The sequence below is a fragment of the Diceros bicornis genome, chromosome 4 (genome assembly GCF_020826845.1).
Source record: "Diceros bicornis minor isolate mBicDic1 chromosome 4, mDicBic1.mat.cur, whole genome shotgun sequence".
Lineage (NCBI taxonomy): Eukaryota > Metazoa > Chordata > Mammalia > Perissodactyla > Rhinocerotidae > Diceros > Diceros bicornis.
The window spans coordinates 96,489,723-96,514,434 of NC_080743.1; the positions used below are offsets into that span (position 1 = coordinate 96,489,723).

At 35.1% G+C, this 24,712-nt stretch overlaps 1 protein-coding gene across 1 annotated transcript in view; it reads left to right on the forward strand.

The window, feature by feature from the left end:
- The window catches only part of NME7 (NME/NM23 family member 7), a 223,552-nt gene that overhangs the window by 97,400 nt on the left and 101,440 nt on the right, over positions 1-24,712 (forward strand). Inside the window, exons 8-10 of the mRNA XM_058540119.1 lie at positions 13,310-13,374; positions 15,880-15,948; positions 23,471-23,572. Of these exons, the coding sequence (XP_058396102.1) occupies positions 13,310-13,374; positions 15,880-15,948; positions 23,471-23,572 (236 nt within the window). The remainder of the gene's footprint in view (positions 1-13,309; positions 13,375-15,879; positions 15,949-23,470; positions 23,573-24,712) is intronic.

A 24,712-nucleotide genomic window follows, 5' to 3' on the forward strand; every position in this document is an offset into this window, starting at 1 on the left:
GAGTGATTATAAATGGTATTATAGTTTAATTTTAGTGCCCATGTACTTATTGCTAATATATAGATATACAATTGATTTTTGTATGTCTATCTTGTATCCTGCAACCTTGCTGCAATCAATTATTAGTTCTAGAATATTTTTTGTAGTGTTTTTGGGTTTTCTATATAGACAATCATGTCATATGCAAATAGAGTCAGTTATGTTTCTTACTTTCTGATCTGTATGCCTTTTCTTTTCTTGCCTTATTGCACTGGCTTGAACTTCCAGCACCGTATTAAATAAGAACAGTGGGAATGAACATTCTTGCCTTTCACCATTAGGCATAATGTTAGCTGTAGATTTTTTTGTAGATGCTCTTTATGAAGTACAGGAAGTTCCCCTCTATTCCTATTTTTTTTCCTGAGAGTTTTGATCATGAATGGATGTTGAATTTTTTTGAATGTGTTTCCTGTATCAATTGACATGATCATGTGATTTTCCTTCCTTAGCCTTTTAATATAGCAGATTACATTGATTGATTTTTTGGAACAATGAACCAGGCTTGCATCCCTGAAATAAACCTCACTTGGTCACAGTATATACTTCTTTTTATTTATTGCTGAATTCTATTTTCCAATATTTTGTTAAGGATTTTTGCATTTATATTCATAAGGATTATCGATGTATAGTTTTATTTTTTTGTACTCTTTGTCTGGTTTTGGTATTATGGTAATACTAGTTTCATAAAATGAATTGGAATTATCATATTTATATGCTTATATTGCACTTTCTTTTTTACCTAACATTGTATTTTGAATTTTTTTCTGCACAATTAAATGATCTTTGAAAACATAGTTATAAAATATGAATAATAGTCACTTGTAGGATTGTACTCCTCTTTAACTTTTTCCTATTTTATTATTTAGAATTTTTATTTTTAATAATTTTGTGGTTAGCATTTTCCTATATAAATCTTTGCAAACGTCTTATTTATCCTTAGAATAATTTCAGGAAATGGAATTCTTATATCAAATGACAAGAACATTTTAAAGTTTCTGATAAAGCCCAATTTATCCTCCAGAAAGAGGGTAGCAATTCAATACCTCCACAGTTGTGTGTGTATGATAATATCTGCTTCATTATAGTCTAACTTGTAAATATTATTGTTTGTTGATTTGAGATGATTTATTCTGATTAGTTACTCTGGATATTCATTCTTGTGCCAGTCAACACTGTCCCAATCATTCTTTAGGAGAGTATTTGTAAATTTCCAAGATTTTGAATTTTGTTGTTGTTAACTTTTATGGAAATTTTATCATTTTATTATATTTTGGTCAAATAAATAGTTTCTATTTATTATAGTTATGTTGATGGTATGTTTAGAATATGCTTAATTTTTGTAAAAATCTGCTACATTTTTATTAATATTTTTATTGAGTCTCAGAGCTTGAGAATGGTATTTTTTATTTCTCCTTTACTTCTAGTATTCTTTTCCTTTATAAATAGGTCACATATTCTATGCATATAAGTTTGCAATATTCTAGTTTCATCTTTTTTATCCTAAGATATGTTTTTCCCCTGATTTTCATTTTGTCCATTGTTAATATTGCTACCCCTTTGGCTATTTTGGATTTGCTTGCTATGTCATTGTCCTTTAAATTTTCATGTTTAATTCATTTTCCTTTCTATGTCATGTAAGTAGAACATAGTTGGGCTTTAGCATTTCCCCCAAAATGGAGACTGTCTTTAAATGGGGGTTTATAAGCCGATTGATCCTACATTTGCCATCTTGTTTTGTGATTTTGATTTATTTTAAAAATTGACTTAATATATAAAGTGTTATCTTGCCATTTTTCCCTTTGTAGGGATTTTTATAGGCAAACTTTCTGTCTCAAATTCTGCTTAAAGTTTTAAATACTCTTTATGAACCTATAGAAATTGTTTCACTGACACATGCACCCATCCACTAATACTAGACTCTAGCTCTCTACAAAGTTCACCTCAAACGTTTCTAGGAGTTCCCAGTGGGAGAGAGAGTTAGGCCTTGCTTTGTCAAGTGCCATGTAAGGACCCCCTTTTTTCCACTTGCATGTGTTTGCCAGGCACTGCTAGCTTAGACAACAGTGGCTTTCCTTTGAGGACCAGTGGGTCTGCCAGGCCCTGTTGTGCCTGTAGCTGAGCATTGCCATGATCCTGGTGATCTGCTTCTCATCACTCGTTGCAGCCATCTCATTAGATGTGACTTGGGCTAGCATCAGCCCCCTGGAGAGGCTTTGGCAACACAATGTTCTTTTGTGAAATGAGAGAGATAAAATGATTGCATTTTAATAGTACTGCTAAAAATTAAATTCATGCTAATTCTATAAGCAAAGCTATGCATTCAGCTGAATTCATCCTAACTCACTTAGCAGTATTATTGGCTCTGGTTCTACTCTACTACTGTTAACATTACCTAAAAGTGCTATGGTGTGCCATTGGCTGTTCTACGAATTTCACATATACAGACACATTTAATCTCATAGCAACCCTGTGAGGTAGGTTTTACCCCCTTTTACAAATGAGGAAGCTGAGGCCATAGAGAGGTTGAGTTGAGATGGGCCAAGGAGAAGTCTCTTCAAACTACATAATTTGCCAGCAGTTACTTCTGTGGCCTGGAGAGCAAATTGATATACTCAGCCCCTGGCCAAATGTCTCATGTGTAGTAATTGTTGATAATCTTCCTCTCTCTATGCCGCACTGTGGGAGGTTTTACCCCTCCTCGGCAGCTGTAAGGAGCGAGAGAACAACTCATTTTCAACTCTAGGCTGTGAGCAATTTAATCCCACTTCAATTTATAAGGGCTGCCTCTCAATCTAGGTACCCTTTCTTGCAGGGATGATGATAGGTAACAGAGCCAAATCAAGGCACATCTGCTAACACTGATTTATTAACCCTGACCAGTTACCAGGTCAGAGGGAGAAACAGTGGATTCTCAAAAATACTTACCTCTAGGGCCTGGCCTGGTGGCGTAGAGGTCAAGTTCGCGCATTCCGCTTCAGCAGCCCAGGGTTGCCCAGTTCGGATCCTGGGCGCGGACCTGCTCACTGCTCATCAAGCCAGGCTGAGGTGGCGTCCCACGTAGCAGAACTAGAAGGACCTACAACTAGGTTATACAATTATGTACTGGGGCTTTGGGGAGAAAAAAGAAAAAAGAGGAATATTGGCAACAGATGTTAGTTAGCTCAGGGCCAATCTTCCTCAAAAAAAAAAAATACATACCTCTACTTCAATTTATGTATTAATTCAAAACAAAAAAAAAATCTGATCTTTATTTGATTTCACTTGAGAGTCAAGCTGGATTTTCACAGTAACTCTTGGGAGAAGCTTGTCCTAATCCCCAACACTCTCATAATGTTGCCACTTCCGTACCTCAATAAGTCTTGGACATTATATTAGCACCTCATTATACCTGTACCTCATTATATCTACTTGGTGACCTAGGATACCTTACCATGCACCTGTGCATCCATCCTGGATCATATAAGCCTAATGCCAGTTTGTTGTCTTCCAAGTGGTGCAGACCATGTTATGTTATGTGATTTAAATCGTGTGAAAACCTTACTGTTCCTTTTTTTTTATGTTATTGATACCAGTTGGTGTTAAACTGCCTGTTTTATTCAATTACCTTGCAGTTTTGTTTCCCTTATATGGTGCAAGCCTGTTTTTATTTAAATGGTTAAGGCTGCTATTTCTAAAAATATTGTTTGAACTTTAATGTACCTGAGTATTTTATTGTCAGTTACTTCTCTTACACTCTCCGACCGTAATCATTTTATAAACTTTATAGACAGAGGGATCTTCTTCTAATCCCACTTTTTGATCATTTGGCATGCATAGGATTTTTGTTGCTGTCTCTGATTTTTCTTCTATCAGAATCAGCACACATCAGAATACTGTAGCTTTCAAAATTACTATTTCTTCTTTTTCTACCCTTCCTACTATAAGTGTTCTTTCCCAGGCTGCAGTACATTGCCTCCTGTAAGAGTTTATTTGCCTTTTAAAATGGCTTAATTTATGCAACTGATAGAAACCCAACTTGAATTCCCTAATACTATCTCATTTAATCATACTACTGGAAGAAGGGCAGGGCTGGAGCTGGACTTAGGGAGGACTCTGAGCAGGGACTCAGTCAATATCTCTGTTCTCTTTGGCTTTCATATTTGCTTCTCTTGACTGTCAGCTCTATGCTCTTAGATAAGCTTTTCCCAGCACCTTGGCGGGGGGGGTGTGTTGCCAGCAATGCAGGGCTCATATACTTATAAACACCGTGGAAAGAATGCTTTTTTCCCTGGTTCTAGCTAAAAAAATTCCCAGGGAAGGACTCTGATTGGCTGATGCCAATTATAGGCCCATTCCTAGGGGAATGGCTTCAGAAGCAGAGTGCTAAGACTGACTCTGTTTAGGTGTGGCACCCACTTGACCACTGGCTGAGGCCGTGATTATAGAGTCGCGTAGGAAGATGGCAGCTCCCTTTTCAATCAAATGGCTAGTGGGATCAGTTTTCCCGAAAGAGGATGGGGCGCTCCTGATCCCAGGAGAAGCAAGAGTTTTATAAAGGCAAAGCAATAGATGTCTGATATTGTTGATTAGATACAGAGTGGCCACTTATAAAGAGGCTTTTGAACAGTCCAAGAAAAGTATAAGATATAATAGTCATAATCCAATATAATCGTAATCCAATATAATAATCATAATGCAAGACATGGACTGAGGCACTGGGAGTAGAGATGGAGAGGTGATTTGACATTCAAACATTTCAGAGGTAGTATTCATGGTTTTATAAGCAAACCATTATAAAAACAAATCAGCTATGCAAACATCGGCCGAATAAAACAAGCAGTCTGCTGTGTTTGACCCTGTTCAACTTGTTTTCTGCGTGGCATACAATTTTACTTTTTTTTTTTGTTACTTCATTTACATAGTTATTGTCATTTGTTTAGTCACCCGAACATTTTCTATCTGGAACAAAGTAAAGAACATATGATTATTGACAGTTTATTGTTTCAAACTGTTAATCACATAACAGGTTTCTTAAATGCCTTCTATGCTGCCTCCACACATAGCCAACTGAATATAAAAAAAGCAATATCCTTGACTTGTGTCTGACTGCTCTTGGCAGAATGGCACTATTACTTGGACTATAACTTTTTTATTGGTTTCTCTGTGAATAGAATTATTCTGTTCAAAAGGTACATTCCACAGGGCGTAGTTAAATGCAATTACGGATTTACAATAGATAAAGATTGTAGATTTCTCCTCATATTGGTTAGTGCGTAGAACTTAATACTGCTTTCATATTTAGATCAGGATTCTTATGTAATCATGTAAAAGAATTTTCTTTATTATAGTAAGACCGTTTTAGATATCTTTGAGATCAAATCTGTTCTCATAATAATACTAAGAGTTTATTTGCCTTTTAAAATGTGTTGACATTTGCACTGATGGTGCAAAAGCAATGGTGGGTAGAACTGCTGGTGCCTTATCACAGATCAAGACAGTGGCAGCAAACTGCACTAGTACTTAGTGTATTTTTAACCATCATGGGCTTGCAGGAAAAAAAAGCCTCTTTCACCTAAGACTGTCCTTAATGAAGCAGTAAAAATTACTAATTTTATTAATTTTTGACCCTCAAGTATAGGTCTTTTTTAATATTCTATGTGAAGAAATGGGAAGTATACATAAAGCACTTTTTCTCCGTATTGAAATATGATGCTGTCTTTAGGAAAAGCATTTGTACAATTGCTTGAATGGTGAGCTCAACTAGATGCCTTTTTCGTGGAATACCATTTTACTTGGAAGAAGGACTGACAGATAAACTATGTTTGTTCAGACTTGGGTATTTGGCAGGCATTTTTTAAAAATTAAGTAAGCCTGTCATTTCAGAGAAATGACAGCTGACAATAGTTGCTGCCAAAGATAAAAATCCAAAAGAAGATAAAATTACAAGTGAAAATTAGAATTAGGATCTTAGAAAAATGTATTCAGTACCTTGAGCTTGACAGCTTCCCAATACTTAAAGACTCTTTTCTGATGAAATTGGTGATGATATTAACAAATGTGATTTTTTGGACGTGGTGTAATGAAGTGAGTCAGCATTTGGAAGATCTGCATAACTCAGTGAACTGATATTTTCCAATGATCAATGTGTGATGTTACAAAATCACACATTGTAAAAGATTCATTCAAAGTACAAGATAGACCATTGGATTTTATTGTTAACGGTAAAAAAAAGTTCATTGGTAAGAAGTGGGAAATTATATGTTGCACTGTGCTTTTCAGAAACTACCATTTGTTAACTAAAGAGGAATATATACAATTATGTTAAAAGCTATTAAAATACTCCACTATTTTCAACTAAATATACTTTAACTAAAATGACACATAGCAACAGATTGACAGTTGAAGCAGATGTGAGAATACAGCTGCTTTCCATTAAGTTAGACATTAAAGAGATTTTTAAAAATGTAAAACAATGCCACTCTTCTAACTAATTTTTTTTAAATATAGTAGTTTTTCTCACAAAAATGGTATTTATGTTAACATGTAAAGAATTTTTGTTATATTTAAATTAATAAATATTTTTAAATTTACTTTGTAACATTGATGGATATAACCTATATAAATAAAAGATTTTTAGAGTTTTCAATAATTTCTAAGAGCTAAAGGGTCCAAGAGACTAAAAAGTTTTGAGAACTTTGGGCCTGTAGGATAAAATCCAAACCTCTGTATATGGTCCAAAACTTCTTCTGGCAAATGGCTTCTGCCATCTCGCCTACGTTCTCTCTTGTTTCATTTCCCCTCCACCAAAAGAACCATGCTATTTTACATCTCTGTGCTGTTGCTCAATGCTCTTTTTTGCTGTGAACATTCATTTTCCTCCAGCTCTATGTCAAAAGTACTGTCTCCAGTGCCTCTTGAGATATTTATCTCTGGTAATACTCTTTATCATAAATTCTACTTTATCTGAAATTAATATAACCACTCCAGTTTTCTTATACTGATTGTTTGCATGGTATATCTTTTTCCATCCATTTATTTTCAACTTACCTGTGTCTTTAAATTTAAAATTGGTTTCCTGTAGATAGCATATAGTTGGATCCTGTTTTATTACTTCATATAAAATCTCTGCCTTTAAATGGTAATTTTTAGTTCACTAACATTTAATGTAGTTATTAATATGATTGGTTTTAGGTTTACTATTTGTTTTCTAGTCTCCTCCCTCCTTTTGATCCTTATCCTTTTCTTCTTTCTATTGGATTAATTGAATATTTCTAAGAATCCCATTTTAATTTATTCATTGGCCTTTTAGTTATATATCTTTTCTTTATTTTCTTTTTTAGTGGTTACTCAAGGACTATGGTTCTCAAACTTTTTAGTGTGTAACAGAATCACATGGAGGGCCTGTTAAACCAATGATTTTTGGTCTCTACCCACTGAGTTTCTGATTCAGTGAGTCTAGTGTTGGTCCTCAGAATTTGCATTTCTGACAAGTTCCCAGGTGATCTTGATGCTGCTTGTTTGGGGACTGTTCTTTGATAATCACTGTTCTAAGGGTTAAAACATACATCCTTGATTTTCACGATCTTCTTAGAGTTAATATTGTACCACTTCACATAAAATGTGGAAATCATTCAATCATATAGGTCCATTTACTCCCTCTACCCAGGTTTATGTTTCTGATATATGTTACATGTACATATGTTTTAAATTTACAAAAGAATGTTAAAATTTTTACTTTAATTGGGTGTATGTATTTTTGTGAGGAAGATCAGCCCTGAGCTAACATCCGTGCTAATCCTCCTCTTTTTGCTGAGGGAGACCAGCTCTGAGCTAACATCTATTGCCAATCCTCCTCCTTTTTTTCCCCCCAAAACCCCAGCAGATAGTTGTATGTCATAGTTGCACATCCTTCTAGTTGCTGTATGTGGGATGTGGCCTCTGCATGGCCGGAGAAGCGGTGCATCGGTGCACACCCGGGATCCGAACCCCGGGCCACCAGTAGCGGAGCGTGCACACTTAACCACTAAGCCACAGGGCCCGCCCTAGATGTATGTATTTTAAAGAAATTAAGAGGAAAAAATAGTCTTTTGTATTTACCCACATATTACCTTTAACTATGCTTGTCATTTCTTCCTGAAGATCTTAATTCCATCTTGTTTCATTTCCCTTCAGCTTAAATAACTTCCTTTAACATTTCTTGAAGTATGAATTTGCTAACAACAAATTCCTTTAATTTTCTTTTATATCAAAATGGTTTTATTTTACGGTCATTCCTGAAAGATTTTGTGCTGGACATAGAGTTTCAAGTTGATGGTTTGTTTTTATTTTTCTTTTAGCACATTAAAAATGTTCAGCTGTCCACTGGCCTCCATTTTTCTTATGAAAAATTAGCAGTCATTGAAATTGTTATTCCTTATATACAATGTATCATTTTTGATTTTTGGCTGCTGAATTATATAAACAGCCTAGTTTTCTTTAAAAAAAAAATCCTGCTTGAAATTTGTTGACCTATTGAATCTAAATTTATGCCTTTTTCCTAATTTAGAAAAATTCAGCCATTTTGTCTCTAAATATATCTGTCTTATTTCTGTCCAATTACATGTATGTTAGACTTTTTGGTATTGTTTTGCTCTGATACTGTTCATTGTTTTTTGAATATTTTATCTTCTTTCTTCAAATTGGATAATTTCTGTTGATTTCTCTTCACATTCACTGACTCTACTCGTATGTCTGTTCTACTGTTAAGTCTCTACTGTGAATTTTGTAGTTCAGATGTTGTATTTTTCAGTTTTATTTCCATTTGATAATTTTTTAGTTTTTATTTATGAGATTTCCTATATTTTCATTTATTTTGAGCATATTTTTCTTTTATTCATGAAGCAGTTATAAAAGTAATTTTAAAATTTTTGTTTCTTAATTCTAATATCTGGGTCATCCAGGTTGGTTTTCATTGATTCCCTTTTGTCTTGGGAATAGGTCATGTTTTTCTGTTTCCTCATATATCAAATAATTTTGGTTAGTATCCTGAGCATTGTGAATGATATATTGTAGAAATTTTCTGGATTTTGTCATCTTCTTCAAAGATATATTGACATTTTAAATGCAAGCAGGATTTAGCAGTAAACTTGCTAAATTGATCAGGCAATCTCGGTCTCTACTTTGGTAGGTGGTAACTCAAAGCTCAGTTCAGTTCTTTTAACCTTGGCTGGCCTTCTTGGAGTCTGCTCCATACATGAATGCTTCACTTTTCCCAAGATTTGAGCAAAGTTTATATGCAGAATTCAGGCTTCCTTCTCTGGCTTTTCTTTTGTCTGGGGTTATCTATCTACTCACTTTATAGTGTCTGTGGTTGCCCAAACCCTGTCTTCTAGTTCTTTAAGCTTGCTAATCATGTGGCTCTTCAATCAGAGTTTCCATGCAGACTGTGGCTTTCCCCCAGGCTAAACACTGCAAAAACAGGGAACCCACTCAGTGTCTCCAGGTAGTTGTATTTTTATGTTTTTTCTGGAGTTTGTAGTTATCCGTGAAAAGGTTGTTCCAAAAGGAGCTACTCAGCCATAGCAGAAGCAGAACTCTCCTCTTTTTTTTTTCTTTGCTGCTTATATTTAAAAAGGCTACCTCTTGGGGCTGGCCTGGTGGCAGAGTGGTTAAGTTCATACACTCTGCTTCGGCGGCCCAGGGTTCATAGGTTCAATTCCCAGGCGCAGACCGATGCACTGCTCATCAAGCCATGCTGTGGTGGCATCCCACATACAAAAAAGAGAGGAAGATGGGCACAGATGTTAGCTCAGATCAGTCTTCCTCAGCAAAAAGAGGAGGATTGGCAACAGATGTTAGCTCAGGGCCAGTCTTCCTCACCAAAAAAGGCTACCTCTCTCATGAGAGGAAAATTGTCAGCTATATGTTTTTCTAATCAATTGCCTTAATTTTTTTACGTTTACTTTAGATTAATTTTGGATTACTGTTTTTATATGACGAAGTAAGTATGAAGTTTTTTTCTCAAATCATTAGGCCAACATTTTTTAATAATTTTTTCCCCCTCTCTAACTTGAATTACCCCTTTACAGTTTGCCAGTGTTTTCAAATTGTGCTCTGAAGAGCTTTAGAGTTCCTTAGACTTACATCAAGCAGAGCTATGATTGTATGTTTCTTTGGTTATTTCTTTTATTAATTTTGTAATTTAGTGAACAGTATCTGTTAAACACTGACTACGTGCCAGACACTATGCCAGGCACTGGAGGTACGAGTACTAAGATGAATATGGTCCTTGCCTCTGGGAGTTATATAGTCTGCAGAGTTTTACATACCACGTTTCCACATACGCATTCCTTTTCCTTATTAAAACTTGTGGAAAGACAGTGAGATTTGGAGACCCAATAATGTTGTGATTTTAGACAAGTTATTTATCCTCACCAAACCTTGATGTCTCTTCATCTTTGTAATGGGATAGTAGGTCTCCTTTGAGAGTATTGCTTTAAGGATTAAATGAAATAATTTCCTATGAAAGAGCTCAGCACCCAATAATTGTTCATTTACTTTTTTCCTTCCTAACTAGTGGCTATATTTTTCCTATTGATAGAAGATTTGGAATTTTGGTTAACATTCCCATATCCAATGTCATCTGAATCTTTGGTACAGATTTCCAGTAGATCCTCTAATTTCTCTTTCCTAACACCCTGTGGATGTATTCTCATGTGTCTTGAATATCACCAGACCATCTTGCTTAAGCTGAGGTCTTATCTCAGTTCCCAGGATTCTTGATCTCCTTTAGTTCTTGACTATCTCTATATTCTAAGAATTTCCCCCTCCATTTGATATTTTGATACTACTGTAATACTTTTCTTCTTTGTTCTCTTGCACATCTCCTTTTACGTATCTGTCTTTATTCATTTTCATTCTTCAATCCCCAAACTTTAGATATTTTCTCAAAACTCATTCCTCCCAGCTCTTTTTTGCTTTTGCCCTTCTTTTTGTCAAACAAGCAGTCATCTGTTCTCATCATTTCAGCTCTAACCTCTTTGTACCCCTCATTATATCTCTCTACCTATCTATCTATTGGAATGCAATCCCATATCACTAATTTTGTATAGTGAGTTTATTCATTCATTCCTTGATGATTTTTTTCAACCATTGAATATGCTGTCTCCTCAAATGTAAATCAGTGTTCTGTTCTGAAATTCTTTTTCTTTTTTTCTTTTTTTTAATTTTAACCTCTCTGGTATATCTTCAAGTTTTTATTGATGTTAATATCCTGTACTTAACAACCCAGGAAGAAAAAGGTTTTTTTTTTTTTACATCGTTATACTTCTATTTCTGCATAGATTACATCATGTTCACCACCCAAATACTAATTACAACCCATCAGCACACACATGTGCCCAATTATCCCTTTCGCCCTCCTCCCTCCCTCCTTCCCCTCTGGTAACCACCAATCCAATCTCTGTCTCTATGTGTTTGTTTATTGTTGTTATTATCTACTACTTAATGAAGGAAATCATATGGTATTTGACCTTCTCCCTCTGACTTATTTCACTTTGCATTATACCCTCAATGTCCATCCATGTTGTCACAAATGGCTGGATTTCATCGTTTCTGAAATTCTTTTTCTATGTCCAAAATAATTCAATGTCTTTTTCCTTAATTAATTTGGTTTCATTACTTGTTGTCTTCTTAAAGGTGCTATATCATTCTTCCAGTCAATAGACACAAAAGTTTTATTCCTTCATCTTCACTCTCTGTGTCCTGTCTAGTCCTGTTACTTCTTCTTGGGAAATGTCTTATATTCGTTACTTCTTTCTTTCTCTGCTGCCGCCATGCAAGTCCGGTCATCAGGCTAGAAGATTTCAAAAGCTCTTGCTATTCTTTCTATTCCTTATTCCTTTCTTCAGACCATCTTGCCCGTCATTATTACATTAGTAATCTTACTAAAAAACTACTTTGTCCTGTACTCTCCTGGTAATCATTTTCAGTGACCCTCCATTTCTTTTGGCAGTGTTTCCTTTTGGAGTAAAAATATTCTGATGGACACCCAGTGTTGACTTAAATTATTTTAATTCTAATGCAACTTAAATATGTCCAAATATAAAACTAAATATGAACTTTTGCACATACAACTGTATAACTAAAACAATTTACAAATTCATTATCAATGAAACTATAAAATGGATAAAATTTAAGTTAACAACATTAATGTGACAAAGGATGTTTGCCAAAACTAAATTACCAAGCTGGACATGAATGTGGTACAGACTGCTCTGAGTTCAGCATGGGCCTGCTCTACTCTTCAAACTTCTGAGAAACCTTTGTTTCTGGAGCATGCTGTATCATCTGGCCTTGACTTGGTACAAATGTATCATTTGAGAAATAGATCTGTCCTTGTGGGGTTTTTTATCCCTCAGCCTGCTACAATTAAAATAGTACTACTTCGCTGCAGTAAGATAGTAAATAAAAATGCGCATTCAGGCACTGATAACTACTTGGTGACTTGGGGTTACTAGGTGAGCATCCAGATGGTCCAGAATATGGGGTGTGCATGTGTGTGTGTTTATGTGAGACTGAGAGAGAATTTTAGTTGACTAGAAAAAAAAAAGTTTAGAAGATTTTTATAGAAAACTAATGGAATCTCAAAATCAGTCCTAAACCCCCAGAGTCTACAGACCCCATTGTAAAAATCACTGATCTGTGGGAAAAAGACCCAATTCATCATGTTGACATCCAAGGCCTTCATCAATTAGGATTAAATCTCTTTTGTTTTTCAGCTTTTTTTTCTTGTGTTGTGCGAACATGCTCATATTTTCCCGGATTTGTGCCTTCTCTTCTTTTATCCCTCTGTCCCTATATAATCCTATGTATCCATAGCCTCTAAAGATCAGTTCATGCTCTCATTTTCCCTTGAAACTTCTGTCCACTGCTTCAGTTTTAATTTGATAGTTCTCCTTCTTTGAACTCATTTGAACTCCTTCTGTATCTGGTACTTTGGCATTTCATTTTTTTGTAATATTAATTTTAATTGTTTTATTTTTATGTTCTCTATATCACTAGACTTCAAGAGCCTTAAAGGCAAAATTGTACCTGAAAAGTTTTTGCAAAATCTTCAGGATCATTTTTGATATTCCTGCAGCACTTATTAAGTGAATACATGTAATGGTCAGTATTAGAGATTTAGTTTCCCTTGCAGAAATATGTGATTTCTTCATATAGAGTGTAAGCAAAGTACTTTGATGTAGAAAATTTGCATTTCTAAGAAACTAAGAATTTTGTATTTTTGCACTCATTTGTTCTGTATTTTCAGGACTGCTGGGAAAGATCCTGATGTCTATCCGAGATGCAGGTTTTGAAATCTCAGCTATGCAAATGGTAGGTAGCAATGAGTCATAACTTATTGAGGAATTTTGGGTTTTTTTGAAGTATATTTTAAAATGTTTTACATTGAATTTTCTGTGTGCACTCTTGAACTCAACACATTAAAAATAAAAAGATATATTTACTGAACTTGATAACCTTATAATCAAAAAATGTTTTTGGAATGATGTGACCCATATAATCTTTCACTGAGAGAACCGATATTGAAATGGTGCACCTAATTTAAGCTTATAAGGTAGGTTTATACAATTCCTGGAACCTTAGTTGTGAAATAAATACAGACTGAAACAATGTGTTCAGTTCTTAACAAAAAACAGAGTTGAATTGAGTAGATATAATGAGTTTTCTGTTGTCTGGATTGGTGACTAAGAAGAGAATGAAGGGAGAGCATCAGTTCAGATGTTTTCCCTGACCAGGGCCTTGGCTGGTTTGTGGACTTTCCCTCGGGACCTTCTTTGGAGTTCGCACGTTTGGGCCTGTGTGTTGGCGGTCCGCCACTGGATCTCCAGAGCCCGCAGTCATTCACAGTTGCCCTGCGGACACGTTTTCAGGAGACCTTTCAGTGAAGAAACAGCACCCTTTTCTGTAGAGCTCACACTTTTGTGCTGTACTTGCCAGTGCATTTGAGAAGAATGGGGTAAAATTATTTAGGAATCAGATAAATAATTTGGGTTTTATAATGTTTGAAGGCCAGCAAGTTTATGCTATTATGATAGTGAAATATCGATTTTGGAGCTGAGAATTTTCTTACCAACATAATTTATGTGCTCTTTTTCTGAAAAGGAACTGCTTTTGATTTTTATGAAGTCTTAGGATCATCCAAAATCAGAGGTCAGGGCACTAACTGGGGTTCTGCCTATTTTGTGTCCCTCATTGGTGGGAATGCCCATAAGCCAAAAAAGGTCAGAAATATGAACTAGTTTGCAAGTCATCAGACACAACATGGAGATTGATCAAGAAGTTGATATTTGAAGATTCTTACCTAAGACTATAAAGAAATTGTTAGCCAAAACGTTCTCAAGGTGTTAGCTTGGTGATGTAGTTACAGGATTGTAGGAACTAAGCCCACTTAAGTAATATTCACTGTGGAAATTTTAGATTTAAACATTTAAACATCTAACTCGAGGCCCACAACCTAGTGATTGGCCATAATAGATGCTCAGTGAAAATAAGAATAATTAAAAAAGAATTAATTGAACTCTGGGGGAGGTGTGGTGGTTTAGTAGCAATCGCAGTCATTGATTTTTGGTGTCAGAAAGCTCTATTTCTGAATCATGGGTCAGCTGCTTTCTAGGTATGTGACCTTCGCCCAATTTTAAGCATTCTTGTCTTTAGTTTTCTCAGCTAGGGAATGAGAACATTATTATTTGCCTCGATGGATTATTTTGTGGATTAAATGAAATAACCCTATACAATGCCTTGTAGAATTTCCGGGGCAAATTACTAAGTACTTAATAAATTATATCTTCTGTTATTATTTTGTTGTATTAATAAGTTGTATTATAATAATTAAATAATACAATTTACAAGATAAAACTGAAATCAAACAAAATTCCCTCTCTGTAATAGTTATGTTGACTATGAAAATAAATCTTCCTAGTTGGAATTATTATCTGAGTAGGCAGAAATTTCTTAGTGATCTTCAATCCTGGCAACAGTAAAGAAGCAAAGTAGGAGGGAAAATAAAATTGGAAATTCTGAGGCTATTTAGAGAAAAATTGAAGTTTTGGTTCTTGAGACCCTAGGACTTAATGAAATTTTATTTCTAACTAAATTTAAATCCAGCCTGGATAAGAACGAGTCTTTGTAGGCTTATCTTGTAAGCATACTCTTACAATTCTTTTTGAAGAGCAGTAGGAATTCCAGATGACTTGTATAAGTGCTTTATTATGAACCAGACTAACTAGGGATTTTTCTGAATGCTTGGGAGGAAAAAGGTATTATTTTCAGCCCCCTTTATGAACCTGAAGTACAAATCTAAAGTACTTTTCTTCAGTAATATTTCTTTCTTGTGCCACTAGTCTACCAATAAACAACAGTACATTGTACATCAGTCTTTTTTGCATTGAGAATGAGGTTTTATTCAGAGAGAGGTATAGTGTAGTGGTTAGGAGGCTGATCAATGGGATCAGACTGCTTGAGATGGAATGCCATTTGTGAAGGTTACATAACCCCTCTGAGTCTCAGCCTCATCTGCAGATCGGGGCTATGAACACTACTGATACTACTTACGTCGTAGAGTTGTTGTGAGGATTAAACGAGATGATGCGTGTGCAGAACAATGCTTGATACATTAAATACTCAATAAATGTTATACATTTTTATTATTGATGAGCTGATCTTTAATAACATTTTTCCTTCAAAGAGTGTTTAATTTATGTAAGGTTTACATTTTAAGGTAAAGAAAATATATCCAAGAGATCATAAATGTTGAGTGCTAAGTGTGGCTCATTTTATTTTCTTTTGTTGGTTGGCTTATTTTTTTTTTCTTTAATATAGTTCAACATGGATCGAGTTAATGTTGAAGAGTTTTATGAAGTTTATAAGGGAGTAGTGTCTGAGTATAACGTAAGTATCGAAGTAAAAGTAAAGCCTTGGTACTGAAAACAATTTGTGATCTCAAATCTTGTAGATGTCAGTACAATTTATAATCATGAAAATATTAAAGTATTCGTGATTCTGCCAGTTGCCAGCTGATTATAGCCAGTGATTGAGGCATTCCTATCCCTGAGAGCCACTGGATCAGTTTTAAAAATATGATATTGTTGGGGCCGGCCCGGTGGCGCAAGCGGTTAAGTGCGCGCGCTCCGCTGCGGCGGCCCGGGGTTCGCTGGTTCGGATCCCGGGCGCGCACCGACGCACTGCTTGGTAAGCCATGCTGTGGCGGCGTCCCATATAAAGTGGAGGAAGATGGGCACGGATGTTAGCCCAGGGCCGTCTTCCTCAGCAAAAAAAAAAAGAGGAGGATTGGCGGATGTTAGCTCAGGGCTGATCTCCTCACAAAAAAAAAAAAAAAAAAAAAAAATATGATATTGTTTCATTTATGAAACAAAAGTATACAGGAATGCAAAAAAAAACCCCAACTTGCTGGGATATTGACCATGCTGACATTATCTATGAGGTTTATAATATTCTCAGGGTGGAAGACTGTCCAAAATGCTTTAGAAAGTTAATGCAAATCGTTCTTAACATTATAGTATAACTCCATAGCAGTACTTCATATCTACTTTAATGACACAAATGCAGATAGAATCATCTGAAAATGTGAAAGAGACTGAAGAAATAAGAAGACTTAAAGGGAGTTGTTCAGAGGGCAATGAAATGTGTTCTTGAAAACAAATGATTATATTCAAATAAGCCAAATCTTATTCCCTAAAATAATACATAGTAGATATTTAATCAAAGTTAGTTTCTTTCTCCTCTTTATCAGATTATCTTAGATACGTTTGTGCTGGTGGCCTGCCTCATCACCCATGTTGTTATATAGAGTTTAGGCTTTTCTTTTTGCATAAAGTTCAGTATTCCTGACAGTGAGTATAGAGTCCTCTCTCCTCACTTTTCTATTCCCTTTCCTTTCAACCTGCCTTAAAAAAGGAACAATGCATTGGTCCAAGAAGTAGCCTGAGCCCTTGTCTTATTTAGCTCTACGTAGTAAAGACCAATAATGGAATACTATATGTTGCATTCGGCGTGCTGGTAGTGTTCCACCCTTCTTTAGAGGAACCAGAGTGTTTTTCTTTTTGTTATAACTTATCAAACTTTAATCTTATCTGCTTCTTCATTTTAGAATTATGCCTTTTCTTAAATGGAAGAGATTTTAAAATGTGTTCTTAACATCATTTATTCAAGCAGTGACAACGGTTTTCCATTTCTTAAATCTTTCTTTTATACATTTTCTTTCTTATATTTGTTCTATTTGACTTTGAAAAAATCTAGTTAAAAGCAAGTGCCTTCATTAATTCATATTATATTATAGTTTTATTATATAAGATAGAGAAGTTCATGGAGACATATACCATAGCAGCCTTGATGTTTGATCATATTCTCATACAATTTGGTCACAAATAGTAGTTGAGGGCACTAGACTTTTATGTACATATCTGAGGTGGGCCATATTGCCCTTTGGAAAACAACTTTTTTAAAAAAGCCTCATCTCTGATTTTTAATGTCTCCTATGTTGTGCTTTAGAAGTACCATACATACAATTTCTTTTTATGTATTATACACTTACTCTTAGGATTTTTTGATCTTGGGATTCTGGATGTAAAGATAAAAATCATTGGATAGATGTGTCATTTCCCATAAGAAATCGAATTTGAACGACAGTAGCAAAATCATATGTTAATATCTGGCCAGCCTAGAATAATTGGTGTTGATGAGTTTTCTTCTGTCTAATCTTCTCAGTAAGATATTCTATATAATTACCATTTAAGTTTGTGATATTAGTAAAAGAGCCTACTAAGGAGAAAGAACCTATTGGCTGTTTGGGAAGAAAAAAACTACCTTATTTCAGAGTAATTATTAGTCTTGCGAGTAATTTTTAGTAATGCTTATGACTTTTTATTCAGTTTAAAATGACTTATTCAGCTTAAAATAAATATTTCAAATTATTATTGGTTTGTAGCAGTATGTTAATGGAAGAATGCACTGCATATATGAACCAGAACATATCAATATTCAGATATCTTTATGAGATGTTACTGTATTTATATGATATAAAATTTTATTTAAACTAAGAAAAGCTGTTTCCTTGAAAATTTTCCCCAAAGGGAAATAAGAATTTTTTACCCCAGTAATATTTTATTGTAGTAAATAATATAATTATGAATGGTATATAATCTCTGGTGCTTTTAAAGTTCTTTTCCCATTTATAAGTCTATTTCGTTCAAAGGAAGTTGTGTAATGGTCTGTATTCATACGCTACAAATGCATGTGATTGTGATATCCTTCGTGGGGTAATTTGGGATACCAAGAATCAGATAGCAAATCCTGAGTCTCACTTGCTATTATGATTGTTGTATTTCCTGTTGGGCCTCTTATTTCTCATGACAGTTAATATCCAGGACTCAAGTTTAAGTTCAAGGAAGAGGTAAATTTTTAAATGCACTAGATGTCTCAATTTTAGGAGGTTTGCCTAATTATAAAGTAGGCCCTGTGAGAGTAATCTTAAGAGGCAGTATGGTCTAAAAGGACAAAAACAGATGATCTGATTCTTACTCTGACTTTTGGTACAACACTTTACCCTCCTTGTCTTCAGATTTGTGTTTCTAAAATAAGTGATAAGGTGTATAAGATTATATTAGTGATTCCGTCCATTTTATTATTATGAATTTAAAGATGTGTTGGTGTAAGGTTGTGAAATGATCCTCTTAAATGTAGAGTTTAGAGTGTGAAGTAGTGCGGCATCACTGACATTGTTGTACAGGTGTTGTTTTGTAACTTGACTCTGGTTCTTGGTTCTCCCGCATTACTTGCTTCAGACTGTAGACTTTTCATTTTTGGCTTGCGGCGTCAGATGCTAGGTTTAAATCCTAAATTCACCAGTTGTGTGACCATAGACAAGTTATTTACCTTCTTTAAGCCTTAGTTTACCCATCTGTAAAACAGAAATAATGCTTGTACTTACTTTATGAGATTGTTGTCACTTACTTAGTGAGATGGTAATCTCACTAAGTAAGTAATAACATTATTTCCATTTTTTAGAATAGAATGCTACATAGTGGTATGCAGCATTTCATTTTCTTTAAATGAAATAAATAATGTAAAGCAGTCTCACATATTGAGAGCACTCAGTAAATATCAGCTATTGTTATTATTACTATTGTTATTGTTATATCTGACATAACTCTTTGTAGTAGATTCTGTGTTGATCATTTACGCTTGTGTTTGCTGCCCCAGCATTTGTAGTCATAAAAAGGTACTAGTTTCTGTCTCACAGTGTTCTCACAATCCAGTTATTTACTGCACATATATTGAGTATCTAGTAGGTGCCAGACAATGTGTTGGATACCGGGATGCAGAGATGAACAACAAAAATCACACTGCCTGCATGCATGGAGCTTGTGTTCTGGTGAGGAGAGACATCAAATCAAATGATCCCGGACAGCTACCTGAGGACAGTGGTCAAGGGCTGTGAAGGAAACAAACAGATTCTTTTATGTTTTGATAATTTTTTACTTCAGTAAAAATCTAGGTGACTTGAGAATTCTGTTGAGTCGATTTTTAAGGAATAAGTTAAGCTTTTGATGGAACCTTTTTTTCAACGTGTTTTTTTCTTTTCATTTTGTGCAGTCCTTTATGTTTGTATTTTTCATGATATTTGTTATTAACACTGAAAGAGGGAGGGAAAGAGAGACAAATGAAGGAAAGGCAGACGAAATTCACCTCTCTCTTTTTGGATGACGTGTTCAGGCTTCTCCTGCCCTCCTGAGAGCCTGGCTCTTGACGTCTGTGTGTAAGCAGGACTTCAATATCACGAGACAGGAGATCAGACTCAGCATCATTATCCATAAAATCGATTACATACGACCTTTGTGAAATAGCAAAGTGACTTCAAGGGAGTACATTTAGAGATTCTAATGAGTAGGGTTCTGTGTACCGTATTAATTATGAAGTCCTTTCTCTCCTCTTTTAACTTCTGGAATTTCTAGTGGATATGATGACTGAGTTTGGATTAATATTTAAATATTGTTCTGTAATATGTTGCCTTATTTTACTTTGACATTGTATATCATAAACCCTCCAAAGTCATTAAAATGGCCCTACGTGATCTGGCCTCATCTCTTACTGCTTTCCGTTAGTCTCGCTCAGCTCCTGATATCCTGGCTGCTTTACTGATCTTCATAGACCCCAACTGTACTTCTGCCTCAAAGTCTTTACATTTATTTTCAATTCTGCCTGAAGTTTTCTTCCCCATTCAAGGGGAAGAAAAGAACATTCATTGAGTTTTCCAGACGCTATGAGGGGAACTTTTCTTTGACCATGTTTTTCATTATACTACCTCACATATAGAGTTAAGAACCTTAAAATAGTTTCTACTTGGGGCAGCCCCATGACCTAGTCGTTAAGTTCGGCATGCTCTGCTTCAGCGGCCCAGGTTCGGTTCCTGGGCGCAGACCTCCACCACTCATCAGCAGCCATGCTGTGGTGGTGACCCACATACAAGATAGAGAAACATTGGCACAGATGTTAGCGCAGGGGGAATCTTCCTCAGCAAAAAAAAAAAAAAAAAAAAAATTTCCACTTCCTCTCCTATTCTATATGTTGTTGTTGTCATACATTTTGCTTCTATCATGCTATAAACCCTACAATACAGTTTTAATATTTTTACTGTAAATAATTATCTTTCACAGCCAACTGAAAAAGAAAAAATGTATTTTAGATTTACCCACATATTTACCGTTCTTTTGTGTAGATCCATATTTTTGTCTGGTATTATTTTCCTTCTGTATGAAGAATTTCCTTTAAAATTTCCTATGGTATTGGGCTGCTGTGTGGTGAATTCTCTCACGTTTTGTTTGTCTGGAAAAGTCTTTATTTTTCTGTCATTTTTGAAAAATGTCTTCTCACCTTGATATAGAATTCTAGATTGACAGGTTTTTGTTGTTGTTTTCATCTTTATCTTTGTTCTACTGTGCTTTTTTTCTTCTTGCATTTTCAAGAGATTTTTGTTGTTGTTGTTTCTACTATTTATCACTGGGTTTTGTTTGTTTTTTAGCCAATTTGATTATAATGTGTCCTACTATACTTTTCTTTACGTTTATTCTCCTTGGATTTTGTTAGATCTGTAGGCTCATGGGTTTCATCAAATTTGAAAACTTTTTAGCAATTAATTCTTGAACTATTTTTCTGTTCACCACCCTTTCTGTTCTTCTGGAACTCCAATTACGCATATATTAGACAGCTTGACGTTGCCCCACAGGTCAGTTTTTTTTCACCTTTCTTCTTTCTTCTTTGTCTCCACGCTTGAATAGTTTCTTCTGCATGTCTTAAAATTCATTGGTCTTTTGCAGTATCTTATCCTGTTCATCCCATCCAGTGTACTTTTCAGTTCAGATGTAATTTTCATCTCTAGAAGTTCCATTTGGGTCCGTGTGTGTGCGTGTGTGTGTGTGTGTGTGTGTGTGAGGGAGATTAGCCCTGAGCTAACATCCAATGCCAATCCTCCTCCTTTTGCTGAGGAGGATTGGCCCTGGGCTAACATCCGTGCCCATCTTCCTCTACTTTTTATGGGACACCGCCACAGCATGGCTTGACAAGCAGTGCATTGGTCTGCGCCTGGGATCCGAACCTGTGAACCCCAGGCTGCCAAAGCAGAGCTCACGAACTTACCCACTACGCCACCGGACCGGCCTCATTTGAGTCTTTTTAATATCTTTTGATTTTCTCTGCATTGTGCCCATGTTTCCTTCTATAATTATTTATAGAAGGAAGTAATAATTTTATAAATAATTATTTTAACTGTAAATAATAATTTTTATAAATATTATTAAATATAATGAAAATATTTCATAAATAACTTTATAAATCATAAATTATTATATTTATATAATAATTTTATTATGTAATTAAATACAATTATATAAATAATATTTATAAATATTAAAGTTATAGATAACCTAAATTATGTTTTTAATTCATAAATATATATGTTTAAATAAATAACTTATAAATAACTATAAATAATAATTGATTTTATAAATATTTTATATATATTATTAAGATGTATTATAAATAATAATTGATCTCTCTACATCATGTTTTTTATAGAAGGAAATAATAATTCTATAATTATTTATAGAAGGAAATAAACAGCTATTTATAATAGCTGTTTTAACATTCTTGTGTAACTATATTGTTTCTGTCATTGCTGGGTCCATATCTGTTTATTGAATTTTCTTCTTGTGATGGTTCATATTTCCCTACTTCTTTGCATGCCTGGTGATTTTATTGGATGCTGGATATTGTGCAGTTTACAGTGTTACATGGTATACTGTATTCCTTTGAAGAGTATTAGACTGTTCTGACACTCAGTTAAGTAACTTGGGAGCAGTTTGACCCTTTCGAGACTTGCTTTTATAGGATGGGTACAAAGCATCCCATATCTAAGGCTAGTTTAGGCCAACTACTACAGTGCAGTCCCGTCTGCGGACTCCTCCTGATGCCCTGTGTATCATACGAGGGCTTTCCACTCTGGTCGGTAGAAGCACAAACTCTTCTCAGCCTTGTGCTCTCTCCGTGAATTGTTTCATCTACTACTTTCTGGTAGTTCTTTCCTCAGCCTTGGGTAGTTTCCTCTACACATACACAGACTCTTCACCAAAGATTCAAGTGAACTTCTCTGCAGATCCCTGTAGCTTACTCTCTCATAGTTCCCCTGCCCCCTCTAGTATTCTATCCTACAAATTCTAGCTACGCTGGCTTCCCTGAATCCCAGCCTTTGTCTCTTTTACTCAGTGAGAGTTTTGGGCTCTGTTGTGTTTCCTCTACTGTCCACTGTCTGGAAATTGCCCCTGGGCAGTGAGATGGGGCAATCAACGGCTTACCTCATCTGTTTCCCTTCTCTCAGGGATCATGGTACCGTGCTACCTGTCATCCATGGTCTGAAAACTGTTGTTTCATATATATTGTCTAGTTTCTAGATGTTTAATGTAAGAAAATAAATCTGGTCCCTGTTATTCTTCATTGCTGGGACTCATTATGATTTTGGGGAGAAACGTCTTCGAATTTATATCTTTAGAAATGTCCATTTGACAGTACTGTGTTCAAGAGGGGAGAGCCCTTTGAAAGGAAGACGTAGTAGAAGATCATTTCAAATAATGAAAGTGTCAAGTAGTAAAGCATTACATTAAAATGGAGGTAGTGGTAGGAGTGGAGATGAGAGAACATACCTGAAATATATTTTGGTAGGAAAAATAGACAAAATTTGGGCACTGCTTGGTGTGTGGATTACAGGTGGGGAAGAAGTCAAAGATAAGTTTAATGTTTTGATATTAGTGGAATAGTGGTGCAATTAAAAGAGGAGGAGTAAAAGATTATAAAATTCTATTGATTTTTTTTTTCTTTTTACATTATATATTACGTGTCATAGGAGATGGTGACAGAAATGTATTCTGGCCCTTGTGTAGCAATGGAGATTCAACAAAATAATCCTACAAAGACGTTTCGAGAATTCTGTGGACCTGCTGATCCTGTAAGTAATTGTTTAAAATATTAATCAAGTTTGTTTTATCATTAACTACCTTATAGATTTGATAGTGTTAGTTTGTTCTTTAAAAGAAATAATACAAAAGTGAATATGATAGACAAAAATTTTTCAAAATAGCATTTTACATAATTTCCTTTTTATGTAATATTCCAAGAAAAAGTAAGTTTTTTATTAGCCTAGTGACAGTATAGAGTGGGCAGAAACATTTACTATGGCATTTTCTTTTATTGTTTCTTCTTGCTAAATTGTCTGGTTAGGTAAATTTATCAAGCTCTTTGTTAGCAATTACCTAAGGTATTAATTGTCCTTTGACATAGGCCGTAAATAAAGCTCTCAGTGTGAGGAATATTGGCATGGTGGCCTCATACCAGATACGTAAGTGAATGTGAGCAGTGGGACTTACGTGAAATTTGATATTCTCTAGTATCCCTTTCAGTTTGCTGTGGGTTTTCTTCACGTGGACATGTGGTAGTGAGGGGGCAGAGAGGAGGATGGGGTTGAAAGCAGTGCTTTGGAATACATATGAGAAAGCTCAATGCAAATGTTATTAGCGGGGTAGGATTATGGGAAGTATTACTGATTTTAAACACTAACTATAATTTAATTTATTCTCTTTCCTTTATTTCACTATCACTTGTAAATAGTTTATCGAACTATTACAGCCAGTCCAATTTAGACAGTGTTTATTGAGTTCCCTTAGATGTAAGATAATAAGTTAACAGCACCTATTAAGAGATCAGCTTGTATGAGAGTGCTGCTAGAGTAAGCCCTATAGGGGAGAAAAATACACCTGTTCTCAATGCTCAAAAAGCGCGCATATAAAGATACACCCATAAAGATCTTTTAGAACATTTACAGAGCAACATACAAATAAGGACTAAAATATTGTTAGTTCAGGTAAAATACAAATGTTGAAAGGTTGTTTAGTAAAAGGAGCAATTAATACAACCTGAAGGTAATTGAGAAAACGTTGTTAGAGGAAGAGAGATGTACACAGGGATTTTAAAGACGAATCAAGGCACAGAGAGAATAAGAAAGCTCTAAGATATGTACAAAGGCAACAATGAAGGAATTGCAAATTTGCTATGGTATACAGCAGGAATATTTGCTTGGCTTCAATGGGAA